This window comes from Hippopotamus amphibius, chromosome 14 (assembly GCF_030028045.1).
Source record: "Hippopotamus amphibius kiboko isolate mHipAmp2 chromosome 14, mHipAmp2.hap2, whole genome shotgun sequence".
Taxonomy (NCBI): domain Eukaryota; kingdom Metazoa; phylum Chordata; class Mammalia; order Artiodactyla; family Hippopotamidae; genus Hippopotamus; species Hippopotamus amphibius.
The window spans coordinates 74,830,969-74,845,113 of NC_080199.1; the positions used below are offsets into that span (position 1 = coordinate 74,830,969).

The 14,145-nt window shown below is 47.4% G+C and overlaps 1 protein-coding gene across 2 annotated transcripts in view; it reads left to right on the forward strand.

Moving 5' to 3' along the window:
• The first annotated feature begins 7,333 nt into the window (after positions 1 to 7,333).
• FLT1 (fms related receptor tyrosine kinase 1) overlaps positions 7,334 to 14,145 on the forward strand; it is a 169,180-nt gene continuing 162,368 nt past the window's right edge. For both annotated transcript variants that reach the window (XM_057707567.1, XM_057707569.1), the window contains exon 1: positions 7,334 to 7,728. In XM_057707567.1, the coding sequence (XP_057563550.1) occupies positions 7,665 to 7,728 (64 nt within the window). In that variant the 5' untranslated portion in view covers positions 7,334 to 7,664. The remainder of the gene's footprint in view (positions 7,729 to 14,145) is intronic.

Here is a 14,145-nt window from a genome sequence, read left to right on the forward strand (position 1 = left end):
GTCTATGTTTTATCTTCCCCAGTCTTCTGGAATCTCTTTTTCCAACCTTTGAAGCTTCTTCATGTGTTCTAGAAAAAAATGGCCAATGGTCTTGCAGTGTTGTCTTTCTGTTCCTAAATTGCCAAGGATGCTTGCCAAGAAATCCTGTTTTGTTTTGTTTTAAAAAATGTAGTTTTTAAGATCTTAATATCATGATATGATGAAGCGTGGGTGTCTGTGTTTCCCCGTCAGTTTCATTTTCTTTAGTTAATGGTCACCTGCTACAATTTCTAAACAAATAGGATGGAGGAGAAAAGGGATTTTCAAAGCTTGTGCACTTCCCTCCTCTTGGTCATATACAGAATATTTTCCTGGATTCCCCTTTTAAAGAATATTCCTGTTTTCTTTCTTTTTCCTTCTTGATCTTGTTTCTGCTTATCTGTGTTACTTCTGAAGACAGCAGTACTTTTCAAACCAAATGTAGTTTTCAAAGCATCAGTTTCCCTTGTGACTGCTTTGCACCTATTCATACCTCTTTATCAACGAACATTGAATTAGCTGGAAACTCGGGGAAAGTCACCTGTCCTCATGACTGTCTGTGAAACCAAAGCTCTGGCCACCAGGTAACATTCCCTGTTCTCCTTTTCTCTCTAGCTTCACTTTTTTCTACACTCAGAACCTAAAATTTGCTTTGAGCTGATAGCTTGCATTTTTCAATTTTAGACTAGGAAGGAAAAATATGTTTTATTAAGAAAACATTTTAAATATATACATGAGAAGAAATATATATGAATTATATACCCATGATGCAGTTTCCACATTATCACCTTAGGTCCTATCTCTTTTCATCTTTAGTCCTTTTGGATAATTTTGAAGCACATCTCAGACATTTTATCACTTTATTTGTGATCACTTCAGGATATGAAGAAAGGGAAATTATTTTAAAATAATAAAATATGTTTATTATTGTTATTAAACTATTGTTTATTATTAAATTATTATTATTTGACTGGGTTTTAAATTTCATCAAGAAAAAGCACACTGGTATTTGACTTGATGCTTTGGACATTGATCTGTTTTATGCCCTGAACCAAGATTTGTTTATCATATCTTGATATCAACGTTTTTTCTCTTATGCAGACAAACTGGGGGTATACTCCAAAATACAGAGACAATAATTCTGATATTTTTTTACAGGTGTTCAGAACAAATTTTTATTATCAAGTTATAGAAACAAAGTTATTTAGCAGTCTAAAAATTAGTGGAAAGGAGCTTATGATGTCATGTCTTTCTCGGAAGCAATGTTCTCAGCTTAGCTAGAACTTGATTTTATGGAATATTATTTTTTCAATAGAAAAAAACGTAAGGTCACTTACTATACTCAATTCTTCCCTGTACAGTTGGATTAGGTGAGCTTGGGGGTCTAACTGTCTTACAAAATGACGTATTTGCTAGATTTTGCATCTTTGAAAGTTACAGGGCCTCATTCCTGCATTCTGGCTGAGTCTGGTTCAGATGGGCCTGTGGTCCAGGGCACAGAGTGGCTGGCCTTCTCCCTGACTTCTGCTGCTGCTGATACGCATGAAAAGTACATCTGGGAGGAGTCTGGAAGAGATGCAGGAAGGAAAGGGATGGTCTTCCACGGAAGCGGAAGTGGCCAGCAGACCTGCCCAGAGGCTGTGTCTGGGGAAGGGGGAACTTTGGAAGAGGGCTGAAGGTAGAGAGCTCTGCTCCTTGCTCAGATCTGGGAATCCAACGCATGGCGTTTCATAAACTTCCTAGACACAGTCCAGCCATTACATAAAACTCAGATGTTACTAGTACCTAAGATTTTGGTCCAGTGTTAGGGCACAGCAATCTGATGATGGATTTCTACTTCCTTAAAACGCCTGGACCTGAGCCAGAGGATCACTTCAAATCCTGTCTTGGCTCAAGCAGGAAAACTAAGTAGGCTGCTTCCAACTGCCCGCTCACCTCAACCTAGCTGAAACCAGCAAGTCCTCCCCTCCTTCCCCTCCCCTTCCAGCAGCCTCCCCACCCAGGCAACGCTCCGCAATCTTAGAGTCCTCCCTGGAACCTCCGGGTTCTCTTGGGCGCCTCTGTCTCCCTCACCTGGACCCCAAAGTTAATTTCTCTCTCCATCCCTTCTCCCAACTACTAACCAAAGCCACCTGCCCTCTTGCTCTCTCCTTCCCATCACTGCTCCAGTTCTGGCCTATCACCTCTTAATAGTTTGTTTCTTCTTAGATTTATTTAATAGTTTATTCTTTCCGTTTCAGTCTCACTTCCCTTTACTCCCCTGTATGCTGGTCTAAGCATCCTACACCAGCCCTTCCTAGGACGGGCAGGATGAAACACATGTCAAGGTACCTACCACGTAGGCGAGGTCCCTCAGCCTTACCTGCTGGAGCTTGTCTCCCTGTTCCCTGGCACCCTCCCTCCTCCACTGGCTGCTCCTGCGCTACACACGTCCCCCCACCCCCACAGCAGCTGGTTTTGTTCCCTTTGCTCCTTGTCACAATGCCCTCCCCTCTCTGCCCACACAAATCTGTTGCTACTTTCAAAATCAATCGTTTCCCAATTCAGGGATGAACAATGCCTTTTAGTACTCACAACGGTGTCTTTCTCTGGCTGTAGAATTGTTTTAATTGCAGTAGAATTGTTTCCTAATGTTTCTTGAAGTCTGGCCTTCTCAAATGAAGGCTAAGGCCTTCTAGGACAATAGTTACATCTTCTATGCTACTGTTTTCAAAACGACTGGTCCAGGATTGCATATGTGTGCAAACAAAAATGTTTACTGAATGAGAGAATACATTTTCTGGTTATGCCCCAGGACCTATAACTCTTCCTTCTGATTGTGTAGCCATGTGACTATTGGACGAAGCTGGTGCACCTCTCAAGTGAGGCAAGACAATTGACTCTGTGTGCGTGTGTGTGTGGTGTGTGTGTATGAAAGGGGCTGGGAGGGAGGAGAGGAATGGATACTGAGTGTCTGTATGCGCCTGACTGAAAAAACATTCCAATGTCAAATTAAATTCATTTGGGGATTATTTATAATGGTGACATTGAAATGTCCAGCAGTAGGATAATATTTTACAGCTATTAAGTGTAATAATTATGAAGCCTCTATAGAAACACAGACAATTAAAAGCGCTCTCTAAGAAAGACTAACATGAAATATACCTGAGGTCACGGTGGGTTTGTTGAGACTACGGGGTGATGATTCATCCTCCAGCTCTCTCCCCATCTTTGCATCTGTCTCAAATGTCTTATAACTAAGAGAGTGTATTAAAAGCAATGTCACATTTTAAAAATAAGAGTAAAAGTCAGTAGCTGAAGTCACAGGCTGAGATAAAATTAATCTTTGGCAAAAGTTGTTAATTCTATGGATTAGATGACCATTATATAGACTTCCTCAGCCAGGTGCTTTTCCTTTAGGTATTAGTCCCTTCTCTGTTTTGCCTTTTTTCCTGCCCCAATCTTTTCTGATTATCTCCGTCTGGGGCTTTTTCTTTTTCACGTTCCTAAAATACCTTGAATAAAACTCACCTGTCTTATTACCTCTTGCTAGGACCATCAGTTATTCCTGAATAATGACTGTAAATGGTAACAAGCTAATATGCAGCCTCCCATGGTGAACACACATGACGCATCATGCATCAGAGATAGTGACACAGAATACTTTGCTTTACTTAACCTCTGCTGATTCCTCTCTCCCTTCCTCCCTCCTTTCTTTCTTTCCTCCCTCCCTCCCTCCCTCCCTTCCGGTGTTCAGCTCTGCCCTAGTCAATGATTTTGATGATACAGAAGGCACATTTGTCATATTTTTGGATAATTTGAAGCAGGACATATAGAACATGCACTGAATGGCAGAATTAGGGACCAGAAAGATTTCAACAGGCCAGAAAGATGGACTAAATCAAGAAGTTTAATAAGAGTGTGTATAAGGATCTGCAATTTGAGTCGTCAAAGCTGTGGCTAGTGCAGTTAGCCAAACCACAGCTCCTGTGAAAAAGCTTCAGGGCTTTTAACCAAGATCCAGCTCCACAAGCATCCAGGGTACAAAGTGGCCGACAGAAAGGGCTCCTTTGATCTTAGGCTGCAGTAACAGAAGTATAGTATCTGTGTCACAGCTCCTAGGGAGGAGGTGCAGGGCTAACTGGGAGATCAGAGCTAGGAGACACAGGCTCAAAAGGAAGCTGAAAGCCGGAATCAAAATGAGATACATATCAGTAGAAGCAGCACCAACCTGCATGAGGGGCTGGAGTGAAGCACTTGGAGCCGAAACAAGGGGTTGGGTGGGTGGGGGATGCTAAGGAACTCCATCAGAACTTATTAGCATCAGAGAAATGAAACTGTGGGTGTGCCTGCCTGGTGAACTCAGCAGAGCTTGCCCAAGGAGGATTGTGAGCATATGCTACTCAGACCCAGGAGCCTGAACTCTCAAGCAGAGATGTGCCGGGAGATGTTTTTTTTTCATATAATTATATGAATTTGTGATTCATTTGGTTCTTGTAACCAACCATACACATGTACGCTATACAGTGTGTAGCTGTGCAGCATAGTTTCTCTTTGCTCTGAAGCTCCCTAACCCACGTGGGGATGAAGTCCTGATTGAGCCTTGGTGACTGCAAGCTGACCGGTTCCACACTTGGTCCACTGTAGGAAGATGAGGCCCAGGGTTCCCTCCTGTCTCTCACAGGGATGCTCCCACACTAGTATTCAGTCTTGAATATTAAAGCTGTTGGTTTTACCAACAGTGTGCCTCTGAATAGGGACTAGAAAGAATCCTCAAGAGAATGTTTGTAGCTGATAACAAGTGAGAGTGTCTGGTTTTGCAGGAGATGAAATGTTCTTTTGTAACTGAGCAGAAAGCAAGCAGATAGTCTATTTCAATAGCTTTTTATACCCACCAGGCATGTTGAAATTGATCTCTTCCATCACCGTTATCTATAAAACCCCTTTCGTTAGTGATTTAGTTGGAAGAGTGCTACAGCCCATTCTCATTCCAAGGTATTATCTCTTTGGAGGGGGTTGGGGGGAGGAGGGTTGAGAGCCACACCTTTCTTTCCCATCATTTTAACTTAGATATTCATTTATTCTAAATGCTAAAATGTATCTGAGCTAACATGAAATTAAGAACAAAACCTGGCGACAACTTGTAGCATCTTGAGTTCTTCCTGAGGAGCCTAATGCAACTGACAAAATAAGAAGCAGTAAAGAAATTGCTGACTAGAATTAAAAGCCTGCAACTTTTCAAAAGAATAGTTGAGGAATTTGTGGAAGACCACTCCTAATGCAGAATGATTTTGGTGTAAATTAAGTGAGAGTCGACCAGGACTCTTAACCTTAAATAGTCGAGCAGTATACTAGCATCGTTGCTGAGCATCCGAGGTTATGAAGACTGATTCAGCTGTCCATCAAATACCCCGTCCTGCTTTACAAATAAACTCGATGTAGGTTCATTTCTGGCAGGGGGTATGTGGAGTGTTGTCTCTCAGAGAGCATCTGAAGGGTTGTTGCAAACTTTGGTAGATGGTACTAAGTGCCCTTTCCCCCCAGAGTCAGCTAAATGTCTCTCCTAAGAAGCACTCCTGTTCTCTGTGCCCATCGTGGACCCAAGCTCCCTCCAGCACTGTAATGTCATGGCCTCTTGACGCGTCAACTCCTCTGCAGATTCTAAGCCCCTTGGAAGGCATCCTCCCATCACAGTGTTTTTGGCCCTAACGGTAATGTCTGGCTCTGTGAGGGGCTGCAGAAGGGCGATGCCGACAGCCGCTTCTTGGGAGAGAGCATGGGAGGGACAAGCAGCTCTGAAGTGAGGCAAGGGCGACACCTCGGCTCTGAGGGTGTGTCCCAGACTGTGACTGAGGCTGGGGGACCAGTTGTGAGTAAGATCCGCCGTCAGGCTCTAACCCTGCGATGCGTAATTAACTAACTGTTCACGGAATGATGCTGCGGTTTTGAAGGAGTCAGGCTTGGGGGAGAAGAGAAAAGGAGCCAGGAGAGTGGAGGGGAGCCCTGGAAAAGTAGAAAGGGTGGAGAAGCCAGCAGGCGCGCAAAGGCTCCGCGTGGTCTCACTCTCCTAGGAGCCGCGTGAGGCTGCGACTCCCGTTCCCCAGCGCCAGGGGCGCGGGCTCGAGGTTCCTGCGTGGGGCGCCCGGCGGCCGGGACCTGCCCTTGCCCTGCCGCTCAGAGGTGTGGCAGCTCCGGGTTGCCTAACCTCCCCAGGCGGGAGGCAGTCCCGTCCTTCAGGAAGAGTCGCTGGCCCCGTGTTTAGGAGCCATCACATTCTTTTTATCGTGACCATCTGGCAGTTTCCAATACAACTATTTTTCAAACCAGCGGTATTTACAGGGACAAGACTGGGCTGCTCCGTGGAGCCTAGGACGATCTCAGCCTTTGAGGTAATGGAGACATAATTGGGGAACGAGGTGGAATTAGTGTCAGCGCCAATGATCTAGTGCCTCAGGTTAATTTCACGGGGTTTTGTTCGCAGAGCGTGGAGCCGCTCATCTTGCGTAGCAAGCTGCCATGAGAAAGATTCTTTTCGAACACTTAGTTCAAGTGCTCGGCCCTTAAAAGCTGCAGGAGCAGCTTCTCGTCTCAGCCTTTTACAAGGTATCATGATGTTATTGCCTGTTTTGCTTCTAGGAAGCGGAGATTTAGGAAATGACTTGGGCGGGTGCATCTGTGAGGCCGAAAAAGACACAGACGCGCTCCCCAGGGACCCGAGCGGCTTCGCTGTCTTCCCGAAGGTGCCAGCCAAGCGTCCGGCCCCCGCGGGCGCTCCTGGCGCGGTCCCCTGTGCCGAGGGTGTCCGGCGCCTTCCTAGATGTCTGGGGGGAGTCGGGGGCGGCGGGAACGACGCGGGAAGAGCAAGGAAGGGGGGAGGGAGCCGGCCTGCGCCTCGCCCCTCCGTGCCAAGGACACCGTCGCGGAGGCGCGGCCAGCTTCCCAGGGTCTGACTTTCCGCCCCGGGGGCCGGGCGGTGGAGGTCCAGCCCTTGTCCCCTTCCCAGCTTCGGGCGGCCCCCAGGGCTGAGTAAGCCGGGCGGAGGGAGACGGCAAGGATTTCCTGAGAGCTGAGGGAAGGAGGAAGGGACCCGGGCAGGAGCCGGGAGCAAGGACCCTGAACCTGCGGGGCGGCGCTCCGGGGCCGCGCCGCCCGCGCCTCCCCACGCGCGCGCCCTCCCCGCCCCCCGCCCCCGGCGGCCCCCGCCCCCTCCCGAGCCGTAGGGAATCAGGTCCCGGAGGAAGAGGGGAGGTGGGGAGGCGGATGAGGGGTGGGGGACCCCTTGACGTCACTGGAAGGAGGTGCCGGGGTAGGAAGTGGGCTGGGGAAAGGTTATAAATCGCCCCCGCCCTCGGCTCCTCTTAATCGAGGTCCGCTGGAGGCTCGGGGCGCGCCGGACCGACACTCCTCGCGGCTCCTCCCCGGCGGCGGCGGCGGCGGCTCGGAGCGGGCTCCGGGGCTGGAAGGCAACGGCTGGAGGACGCCGGGCTGCGAGGATTACCGGGGGGAGTGGCTGTCTCTCGGCCGGAGCCGCGGAGAGGGGCGCTCGGGGCGGAGGGCCGGCGCGCGGGGCCGGCGGCGGCGGAGCCAGCGGACACAGGCTCGGGCGGCTGCGGCGGGCGCCCGCCAGGAGCGCGGGCACCGGGCGAGCAGGCCGCGTCGCGCTCACCATGGTCAGCTGCGGGGACACCGGGGTCCTGCTGTGCGCGCTGCTCGGCGGGCTGCTTCTCACAGGTGAGGCGCGGCCGCGCCCCGAGGCCGGCGCCGGCTGGCGGGGGCGGGGGCGCACCGGGGGGGCCGGGTGGGCGCGGGGAGCGACGTGGGAGGGGAGCGGGGACCCTCGCTGCAGGGGACACGCCTGGGGCCGTGACGCCCTTTCTCCTCCGCCCGCCGGTCGGGGTGGGCGCCTCGGAGAGCGGCTGGCTGGGGACCGCGAGCATCGCGGCGCTCGGGTCCGCGCCGGGGCTGCCCCTTGGCGGCTGGGGTCGCCGATCCTCTCTGCCTGGGGACCTCCCCCGAGCCGGGTGCCCCCTCCCAGATTCTGGGTCCGGGAAGCGCCGCGCACCCGGACCTGCCTGACACCCAGAGCCGGGTCCGCGGGGTCCCCGGAGCAGCGGCTCCTAGGACACCCGCGTGGCTCCCCGGGAGCTGGGCTGAGCCCCGGCCTTGGCGATGTTGGGCACTGGTCACGACGTCGCGCCTCTCGAGGGAAGGAGGTGAGCCCCTTTGGAGGGGATCGCGTGCCTGGCGGGAGCACACAGGTCCCTGGAGATGACAGGAGCTGGTATCCTGAGACCCACTCAGGGCCCCCGAGCCCGCGTGTCCCGGGGAACGTTCCCCCAGCGTCCGCTCCTCCCCGTCGCTCGCGGGCAGCTGGGCCTCGAGCGCGCTGCGCGCAGCCACCCGAGTGGAGCCGCTGCCACGGGTCCATCCCAGGTCGCCGGCATGAGAGACCTTGACCGACGAGGGCAGTCGAGGACCCAAATCCCGTTAAGTTTCAGAATTGCAAGCCTAGCCTTTAAGTTCCGATTTGGACCAAAAGATGCTGTTTGAGGAATCGATGAGGTCTGCGCCTTTGCCGGGCGTTAGGGAAACTGGCGGCAGAACCTTCAGGGACCTGAAGGGTTGTGCCCATTTAGCGTGGAGGTAGCCACCACCGAGGCGCCAAAACCCAAGGGCGTTTAGGGGCTCGGACTCGCCTTTCCTGCTCAGCGGGGCTCAGTGGCCAAGCCCCCTTGTGTAGTCCCCCTGGGCTCAGAGAGCCAGATTTTGGAGCGCCTGTCTTTTAACCGTCGTAGAGAAAAGGTAAAATATGAAATAAAATACAGTAACATAAAATAAGTTATTGCAAAGATCTTTGGGTAGAAAAGTCCATACGGTTGAGCATTTTTTAAAAGATGCTTGTTAAACTCAAAAGGCAGTAAGTTAAATATTCTTTCTCAGTGGGAAGACTAATTAAACCACCTGTTTCTAAATAACAAGTAATAGTTCCAATTAGATGGATGAAACTGTTAAACCGAGAGGCAAGGCGAATTCGTACTAAATTGAAGAGAAATCACTCTAAGTTGGAAATACTGCTAAAATAACTATGTGAAGTACTGCTTTTCTATTTCAAAAATACATTTTGGGGTTTGAAAAAGTCACGGGTTTTGGAATGTAATTGCTTGGAGCATTTAAATAACTTGCTGAAGTCTATTATGTAAATCTAGGTAAATTACTGTGAATCCAAAACATGGAGGGAAAAGTAAATGCTTTATTGGATTTTCTGCTTCACACATAGACATCTTTATTTTGTTTCAAAAAACTAGCAATGTATAGTTCTGTTCATGGTTAAAAGCAACTGAGATCCATGGGAGCTTTTCAGAATCACGAGTGAGGTCCTCTTATGAGATTTTATTTAAATGAGACAGAAATCTCGGAAATCTTTTGTGATTTTTAAAGAAATTTTTTACGTATGTATTATAGGGAGAAAGCAAGGCAAACACTGGCAAGCTGAGAACCTCTTCCCCTGCGGTTTGGGGAATGTTCTATCAGCTGTTGGGGTTTGTAATTGCAAATCGTGCCTTTGTAAACCACACTCTGCTCCCGAGGGTTAACAGCGGCTTCACAGTGAAACAATCAGCCTCCTGCTTTCTAAACTGCATCAGGGCTTTCAAACTGAACGGAGGGGCTGGATATCTGGGGAGTGGTGTCCAGATGAGGGCCAAGTTTCTGTCCTGTGGATTTATCAGGAGTCCAGCTTGCACCCATCAGGGGCCAGCCTGTGCACTGTTGGGTGCTGTGTAATTTTATGAGTTAATAATATTGTGTGTGCCTGCACCGAGGTATAAAATAATCAGAGGTTCAGTGATACAAAAAATAATGCCTTTCCTCGCAAAAAGTATATTTACCTTCTGCTAAATATCCTGGGAGATAAAAACATGCCAATAATTCAGGTACTCCAAGTCCTCTATATTGCAATCTCTTCCTCTAAAAAAGGATGCTAGTCTTCCTTTTTCCAGCTCAAAGTGTCATTTTCCCATTTTAAGGCAGCACACGCTTGGTGAAAGTCACAGACCCTTTTTGTCTGCCCCCATTTTTCTTCAGTTTTTGAGCAGCTGACCTACAATTTGCTATAGCTAGTTGGAAATGCTTCACTTGCAAATTTTGTGAGTGGAGTTAATATAAAGTTAAATCAAAATATACATGACAATAATCCCCATTTCCAAAATGAATGTAATCTCTCAAAATCAAGCTAATTTTGCATAACAATTTTTGTTTTCTTCAAGGTTTATGAAGTCATGCTTTCTGGGTTGTGTTTTTCCAGACTTGTACATTTGATATGTTAATTATGCAGCACCTTTGGTGGTCCACGTAGTTTTCCAAATAATGGATCACATTGCAGATAAGTTGTAGGTGGTCACCTACTCTAGTTCCTCAATATTTTGAGCTTATTTCTTTATTAAGTTTTTTCTGTCCCTGTTGAAACTTCTATAGTAGGCGATCCAGTTTCTTTTCTAGCGAGCGCTAAGTGGGTTTTGTGTTTTCCTATGCAAAGTGCAGATGTTAGAATCCATGGTTATTTCTAGGGACCTTTCCCAACTCTAAAATTCAGTGAGTGGTTCCGAGAAACAGACTGAACACAACGTCTTTTTCTCTCCCTCCCTTAACTACATTTGCCCATAGAATGGATGATAAGCCTTGGATGCCAGAGCTGGGGCTGAAAGGATGAGCTGGCTTTCCCCTGCTCAGTAATCACGGTGGATTTTCTTTTTGACTGGTGGAACACACCTGATTTCAACCGATTAGCTTGCCCTTTATCGGGTTGCAAGAACTAAGCTGCTAAACGATGCCCAAGCCAGTACTAATCATGATCTTGGGTTTTTGTTTTGTTTTTTTCTAACAGAATGTGTAACTCTATGAAATAGGCTTTATTTCATAACTCTAGTTCGATGCATTCTTCTTCTAAGGAGACCAGTCGTTTAAAACCCATATGTATTTCTTGGTTTTTTAAATTAATGCTCACTTATTTGCTCCCCAAACAACTTAAATCTGTTTCTGCTTTCAACAAGGATACTAAACCTCTTATTTAAGCTTGAACTTATTTTATATGACTTTTTAGAACAGACCAAATAATCATTTGTTTTTACCAAAACGATTGAGATATTTTAAATCTCCTTTGAATGTATATAATATAGAAGTTGAAAATGACATATTGCCCCCCAAAATGGTTTTATATCCACCAAAAAAATAATGTAGTGTCCTTGGGGAGGGCTACCCAGTTGATCACAAAGTTATGACTGATGTTTATTCTGGCTTGGGAACTCTGCAAAGCAAGAACAAATAACAGAGTAAATAGCTTCTATAGTGGTTTAAATTGAAATGTGCATGTGAGGAGTGAGTGTGAGAGTGGAGAGTGAGGGAAGTTCTCTTGGCACCTGGGTGTTAAATGCAGGGCTTGCTGGTGTTCGGGTCTTGGTTCAATTGCACAGTCAGGAGTTTGTTCGATATCAGGTAAATATCCTAAGTTTTCAGAGTGTTTGTCATTGTGGCTAGGGGAGGAAGGACATTTGAAATAACACCAGGCTTAATTTTTTTTAAGTAAAAATATATCGTTAGGAATGGTTAAAAGCACCTGTTGCATTTGGTTGAAAGGATCTATTGGAACAGTCCATTCTGTTCCATTGGGCTCAGACGGGGAAGGCTTGTAAGGAATGACAAGATTCCCTGCCAGACGCTTTCCAGGATCACCGTTGATTCCTCACACACTTGGGTGCCTTGGAAATTGCATGCTGCTGATTACAGTGCTGGATCTTATACCAGATTGAGGAAGGGGAAGGAAATGGGAGGAATGGGGTGATGGAGGGAGGGCTTGAAAGGAAAGCCTCTGGCTTAGTATCTGGAACTGCAGGGGGGTTTCATTAAGGAAATGGTTCCATTGAGTCTGCTGAAGATAGTGGACTAGATTTCCTGCATTGCTGCTGGGGCGGATGTGGGGGGATGTCAAGAATTCCTGGGGATTTCCCATCAGTCTTGGTAAAGCTGGATGCCTGGGAGCCTCGTCTGATCACTGCTCCTGTCCTTGATTCTGAGCTCGTTGAGAGCATTGATCTCACTGCACAGACACATACACTGTGAGCGCTACGTGGAACCTCACGGGTCTAATCTACTCCTTTCAGAGACAAGCCATTTAGGGATTTTTTTTCAAGCTCAACAGCTGGCTGGTGGCAGACCCGGGAACAGAACCTGATGTTCATCCAGATAACATTTCTTCTTCATTTTTTGTATTTCCTCCACCCCAAACAGAGTAGAGATGTTCAAATATTTGTTGAGGCACATTATTGTGGTGCTAAAATTTCTTTGTAAATGCTGGCATTTAATCTTATTTCTCATTTTATTGAATATATTCAAGAGGCTCTTTCCTACCATCAAGACACGAATAAATTTTTTTACGCATAAAATTAGGACCATATGAACATACCGTCGTGGTAGATACGTGTTTATACGCTCTTCTGCAAAAAAATGTATTTAAACTGCCTTTTATTTTTATTTTTTTTTTTATTATTTTATTTTATTTTTTTGGGGGTACGCCAGGTTCAATCAACTGTTTTTATACACATATCCCCATTTAAACTGCCTTTTAAAACTTAATATGTCGTTCCTATTTTAATGCGTCACTATTAATTTTTTACAACAGTATTTTTAACGACTGTGTAGCATTTCATGGTATGTCTGTGCCACAGTTTGTTAAGCCAAACTGGCATTTTTTTTTAATATGAAAAAACTTTAGCGCCCATAAGGGGTTTAACTGAGAATATCAAAATGATGGCTTCTTGGTAATATATGGAGAGATTTGGGGAGAGAGGTAATTTTCCTTGCGAACAGTTGGACTCCTCCTTTTGAGTGGCTGCGGCTTGAGTGGTTGTGGTTTATGATACTAGCTTCATCTCTCACCACTTCCCTCCACACACCCTGTGTCCCAGCCACGCAAGCTCTACCCCGTCAAAGGAATAACTCACCATTCTTTAGACGGGCCTTGCACGGTTCATGCCGTTCGTCTGCCTACAAGACCCCTTTCCTCTCTCTGCATCTTTTTTTCCAAATTCAGCTCAGAAATCAGCCCCGTGAGCTCCTGCCTGCAGCCCCAGACAGGATGACTGGTTTCTTCCACTCCTCTATGTAGCCTCCCCTCATGGCCCCTGTATGGGTCCCTCCTCCGTTTTTCTCACCTGGCATCGTGAGTGTTCTGTTCCTGCGTCTGCCCTTGCTCTTCGGGGAGGAGAGCCCGTGCCTTAGCTGTCCTTCCATCCCTGGTACCTGGGGTCCTGCCTGGCATAGAAGCTCTCAGTAAATGTTGGAATGAATGAATGAATGATGTAGCCACACTATCATTTCAAAGAAGTCTCTCCGGGCCAGTTATGACTTTATTCCAGGTTATTAGTACTCCTGCCTGTCCATTGGGCCTCAGTGACAGTAGATTCCTTAAAGAGGCTGTTTCTCAATAGAGAATATTTGTCCTCTGCAGAGAGTGGCTAAGATCTAGGGAATCAACTGTGATTTTCAGCTCTGAGATCCCCATGTCCTGTGATCCCCTCCGGTTTGGTCACGATGCTTCCCTGTGGCCTCTGGGCCAGCAAAGCTGGTCTTGGGTCCGTGCAACAGTTCTGTCCTAGCCTCTGTTGGTGAGGGGCCAAACCCTTCGCCTTTACACCTCAGTGCTTGATACTATTTTTAGTGCGTTTAGATTTTATGCTTTGACTTACTCATCCTCTCAGACTCAAAACCTGAGTCATTGGATGCTGGGCTGTGTTGCAAATCTGAATGGTGGGAAGAAACTTAGAGTCAAGACTCTGCTTTAATAGGAGCGTTTCTACAGGACCAGGTTAGTCACCTGATTTCCTCCTTCCTTAGAATAAGTTCTCCTTAACTATTCATGCAAATAGATTCTTCTCGCAGGACCAGTCTACTAGGTGTGAAACATGTTCTGAAAAATCCCAATTCCCTGATCCAGCCTCAAGCTGGTGCCTCCCTTCCCCTACTCCCATCCCAGCCCCATACTTTGCACATGCCCACAACATGCTACTTAAAGTGTGGTCCATGGCCCAGCATCCCCTGGGAACTTAACCAATCAGAGCGTGTATGTTAACAAGGTCCCCAGATGTGTTTTTGCAC